Below are 4980 nucleotides of genomic sequence, written 5' to 3'. Positions count from 1 at the left end.
AATTCTGTCCGCCACGACAATCACTGGGTCACCTGTTGTAACTTAATGTTGTAGCGATAAAATGGAGAGGAAGGGAGAAATTACATATCTTGTTCTGAGCGCCTGACAGTAAGAGGATGGTTTTGGAAACAAACATATAAAAATTAGTTTCTAGCATTTCGTACACCAAATTAAACCAGTCCAATGTACCTACCTACCTAATATAATGTACAAAGATTAATTCCAGAGGCATAAATATGACAGGCTATCTCCACACAACTTTGATATCACTGCATTTGTCTTGTCTGCATATAAAAATCCTGTTGCTATAGCAGAAATTATTTACTTATTTACTTTATTTATATCCAATAGGGACAAAAAGCAGTTTAAACCCTTCTCCTCTCCTCCATTTCATCATCACAACAACCCTATGAGGTAGGTTATTCTGAGAACCCGTGACAGCCCCAGGGTCACCCAGGCAACAAGCTTCCACAGCAGTGTGGGAATTCAAACCTCAGCTTCCCAGTTCCTAGACCACCACCCCACATTGGCTCTCCGAGAGTTGTGCCAATGTGCCCTCATAAGTCTGCTGCTGCAGCCAAATGAAGAATTTTGCGGCACTTCAAACACCAGCCCATTTATTTTTTTTAAAAAAATGGCTCCCTGCAAGCATTTGCCACTGTAAACGGGTTTGTCTTTGAGAAGCCACATGATATTTTCTTATTTTAAACCCCCCCCCCCAAAAAAATTTTTTCACGGTGGTGTCTTAAACTGTGAGCCGCCATGAGCACGTTCGCGGGGAGGGCGGGATAGAAATATAATAAAATATAATATAATAAATAAATTTGACCCCAGGTCCCCACCACCAAATGGCTGGAACTCGTGGCCCCTGGGAAAGGAGCGGCCAGCCCTGTCTCCCTCCCTCCCTCCCTGTGAGAGGCATGCGCGAAGAGGAGTAGGAGGAGTCGCCACCACCTGCGCCAGGTGAGCCAGGCAGGGAGACATGCAAATAGGCCCCGGGGGAGTGACTGGCTCTGGCGGCGAGCCCGGCCCGGCCCGGCCCCAACAGGTCGGACGACTTGTCCGTCAAGCCCAGAAAGGCAGGACCGGGCAGGTGGCTTCCCTCCTCAGTTCACCTGCCCGCGGGACTACCTGGCGCAGCTCGGCGGCGGGCTCTTGGACTTGGACGCGCCATGGGGAGGCTGCTGGGACCCGGGCGGCTCTTCGTGGGCCTCTTGCTGGCCTGTGGTGAGTAGGCAAGGCCGCCGGCTTGGCTTCCTTGGGGCTCTCGCCCCTTGCCACCTGCCGCCCTCCGCTCCCGGGCGCCGCGTTCCTCTTCCTTCCCTCCCTCTCTGCCTTTGGGCGCTTTTCGCCGCCTCTGCGTCCCGTTGAGAGCGGAGTCAAGTTTAGGGACGGCTCCTAGGGGCTTTTTTCCCGCCTTGCCTTTGGGAACTTTGGGGTGGGGTGGGGAGCAGCTCGGTTTTAAGGTTCGAGGGCCCACGGGGAGACTTTGGGGTATGTCTTTGGGAGGCTGTTGTGTTGTTGACTGTGTCGAGAGAGGCAAGATGGAAGGCCCTGTTTGGGGTCAGGAAGCCCCCCGGGCGATTTGAACAGGAGGCACGGAGAGAGCCCCAAAGCCAGGTGGGACTACTTATGGGTCCCTGTGGTATGTGGAATCTATAGGATCAATGCCGTGATTCACCAAAGTTTACCAGCAGCTGCCCTGAAGGGCTGGAACTTGCATTGGTTTGGATGATCTGGTTTGTCGCCTTGGGAATCCCATAGCCAAAGAGAAGAAGCTGTGGAGGCTGGTTGAAGGGCGATTCGTCTGCAAGGAAGAAGAGGAACTCTGCGTCTGCTTGGAGACACACTTGCCCTTTCCAAAAAAACACTTTTTTTTGCTTTATGGCGTTCCTAGATTGAGCCTTGATAGTGGAAACAGGCTCTAGGGCTCAATTTTAAACCTTGAATCTGCCACGCTGAATGACAGCCAATTAAAAACAAAAACGCGACGCTCAATTATGACTTATGGATGTCTGCTTCATTGGCCACTGGAATTCAGGGCTGACGGCACCTCTTAAAGAAATTCTTTTAAAACGAGGAATGGCTTCCACACTGCTCTGACGCTTTTTCAGAGATTCTTGGACTGAAGTTCTGTTGCTTTTTAAAATTGGTGGTGGTTGCCTTTTAATTTTAACACATGTAGGTCAGCCTTCTTGTTCCTGAAATCAGTGCTGAGTGTATGGTTAGGGGAGGGTGGGATGGGGCGGGGGTGGGTGCTACATTCCTGGAGGACAAAGGTTGTCTGAGTGTTGGGAAACTCAGATAGAAAGGGGGAGAAGGATCTCTCATTCTCTGTCTCTGTTTCTTTCCTGACTTGGGGCTTGGAAGGTAGTAGGCTAGCCACCTTTTGGTAGAGGTTCCTGTGTTCTTAACATGACACAGGCAGGTGTTCAGCAGATGAAACAGCCACCTTGCTAAAAGGCTGCCCTTCTTGAATATGAGCCTGCCACACAGCTCTTAAAGGCAAGGGTGCCCTGCCAAAAAAGAAAAAGGAAAATGTCACAAGCTTAGAAGGAAGAGGTGTCTTTTTCAAACAAAAAAAGGGCTGGGCTCCTATCTGCTTACAAATCCTGTCTCCCCCCCACCCCTACATACCTGGATGCCCTGCTCCTTAATTTCAGATACACAGTATGATTTGGTGACAAAGGAAATACAGACTGTACTTGTTCAAAGGTATTTTCCTCTAGTAGCGGAAGAGAGTCAAGCCTAGGTGAGATCCATGATCAGTTTTCTGATTTGGACTGCAGCCACAGATTGGAAGTTGGTTTTTTTTTAAAGATCTCTCCCCATCATACATATGTGCCATTTCTCCAGTGTTGGTCACCTTCAAAGCTGCTTTTTGCCTTGAGGGGACAAAACCTACATACCCCGCACCCCCAAGGCAAGTAGCACAGCAGGAGGACATCAGGAAAATTAGTGAGGAAAGGTTTTTGTTTTGTTTTTTAAACTCTGCTGCTATTGTAGCCCTGAATCAGCCATCATGAATGCCTTTCAAAAATAAACCACCACCGAAACAATTGTGGGACATCGGCTGAATCACTTAAGACAAGCAACTGGGTCTCAGCAGGGGGAGGGACCTGGCTTTTCTTTCCACTGCTCCCTCGATATTCTCCTAGTGTGTCTTCTTCTCTCCCCCCCCCCCTTTTGAACAAACAAGAAAATCAGCTTGTGAAACTCCCGTTATCTTTCTTTGGACAACTCGAAACTCCTTGTAACCGGACAGAGAAAGAGAGAGAGAAAGGCAGTGGTGATTTGCAGACTCTGGTGTTTTTTGGTGTGTGTGTGTACATGACGTGTGTGTGTTCGTGTGAATATGGGGGGGGGGAATCCTTCACTAATCTGGGTGTATTTAACCTAGTGTTGACAGGAGATCTCTTATGCCAACTGATCCCTGTGGTCTGGTGAACCCAGGTCCCACCTGGAGGCTGGCATCCCTCATTTCCATCCTGAAGTTTCCATCACAGGAGACTGGGTCAGGCTGGCATCCAGGTTAGGATGGTGACATTGAGTTGGGTAGTCAGCTAATTGAATATAATAGGATGCCTCTATTAGCCCTTCCAAATCATTCAAAACACTCTGCATATATTACCTTCTTGTAATTCTTACCACACTCCTATAAGGTAGGCCGAAATAGTCCCCATGTTGTAGCTAGGGGGAAGGAGCTGGGGCTGAGTAGATCGTGGCAGGGGTAAAAATTTGGATCCTCTTGGACCACAGCCTCTGGGCAACAGCAGTGTAGGGTGTTTGGATTACATAGGTGCTCCTGATTAAATGTTTCCGACATTGTTTTTAATACAAGTGCTTGTAAAAAGCCCGTGGCAGGAGTAAAAATTTGGATCCTCTTGGACCACAGCCTCTGGGCAACAGCAGTGTAGGGTGTTTGGATTACATAGGTGCTCCTGATTAAATGTTTCCGACATTGTTTTTAATACAAGTGCTTGTAAAAAGCCCGATGGCATGTTCCATGGTTAGAGAAGCATTCCTTCCCGTGTGAGAAGAGAGGGAGATGCCCATTCTCAGGCAGTGCCTGCTGTTAAAACAAAAGAGGCTTCTTTTGTTTAGACCAGTTCTATGCAAATGGAATCAATTTAATCAGTTGAAAATCACACCATTGATTGACTGTGATTTCTTAAATTGGGAGACATCAAAATACAGGAAAGGAATAAATTAGTCTTTCCCCAGGGTTTAAAAGTTCATCGTAGTGTGACTTCTGAACTTATTTTCAATGACGGGGCTCAGCCCTGGAGATTGATTGCGAAGTAAAAGGTACTTATGAGCACGTGCAGAGTGCCTTTCTCATATCAAAGAGGGATTGCAGCCGATCTGCACAATCTGTAGCCCCACTGTTTTTTAAACAAGAAAAAGAAATTAGACTCATAGCATTCCCTGAGCAATGATGAACAATTTGCAAGATGTCCATCTTAGAGTGTCAAATCAGTTTGAACAACAGGGTGTGAACCTGAGTAGAGCCTCGGTATTCCTGATGGGCCTCTTAACAGTAGGGTTTGATACAAACAATTGGGTAGGGTTTTTTCACATGAGTTCCTGCGTTGCCATGCTGGGCATGCTGCTGCACCTGTCGAAATTCTGTCTTCTATTGCAGCTTTGAAAGCATGGAGCTTCTGTCAAGAAATAAGTGGCAAGGCCATTGTATCTGGAGGGGTTTCTTGCAGAGTCTTTTCCTTTTCCTGGAAACAGCGGGATTAGACTGGAATTAACCAGGTTAAAATTTGATGTCTGGCAAAGGTATTGCCAGGGGCGGAGGGGGAAACTGGCCTTAGAACTCAAGCAGGAAGAGGACGGTGGCCCAGATCTGCCCCCCGGGATGAACTGAGAAGTGCGTCTCTAACATTCTTTGCACTCAGCTTTGTGTTCTGCAGGCCACTGTTGTTCAGGGTTGCCAACTCCAGGATGGAAAATTTGTAGAGGTTTGAGGGC

General features: G+C 47.9%; 1 protein-coding gene across 1 annotated transcript in view; it reads left to right on the top strand.

The window, feature by feature from the left end:
- Positions 1-1049: 1049 nt before the first annotated feature.
- PRSS8 (protease, serine 8) overlaps positions 1050-4980 on the top strand; it is a 16448-nt gene continuing 12517 nt past the window's right edge. Inside the window, exon 1 of the mRNA XM_015422640.1 lies at positions 1050-1227. Coding sequence (XP_015278126.1) covers positions 1173-1227 — 55 coding nt within the window. The 5' untranslated portion in view covers positions 1050-1172. The remainder of the gene's footprint in view (positions 1228-4980) is intronic.

Source organism: Gekko japonicus, unplaced genomic scaffold, assembly GCF_001447785.1.
Source record: "Gekko japonicus isolate JY-2015 unplaced genomic scaffold, Gekko_japonicus_V1.1 scaffold1980, whole genome shotgun sequence".
In the NCBI taxonomy this organism is placed as follows: Eukaryota; Metazoa; Chordata; class Lepidosauria; order Squamata; family Gekkonidae; genus Gekko; species Gekko japonicus.
This window is presented reverse-complemented; position numbering and strand designations above follow the sequence as displayed.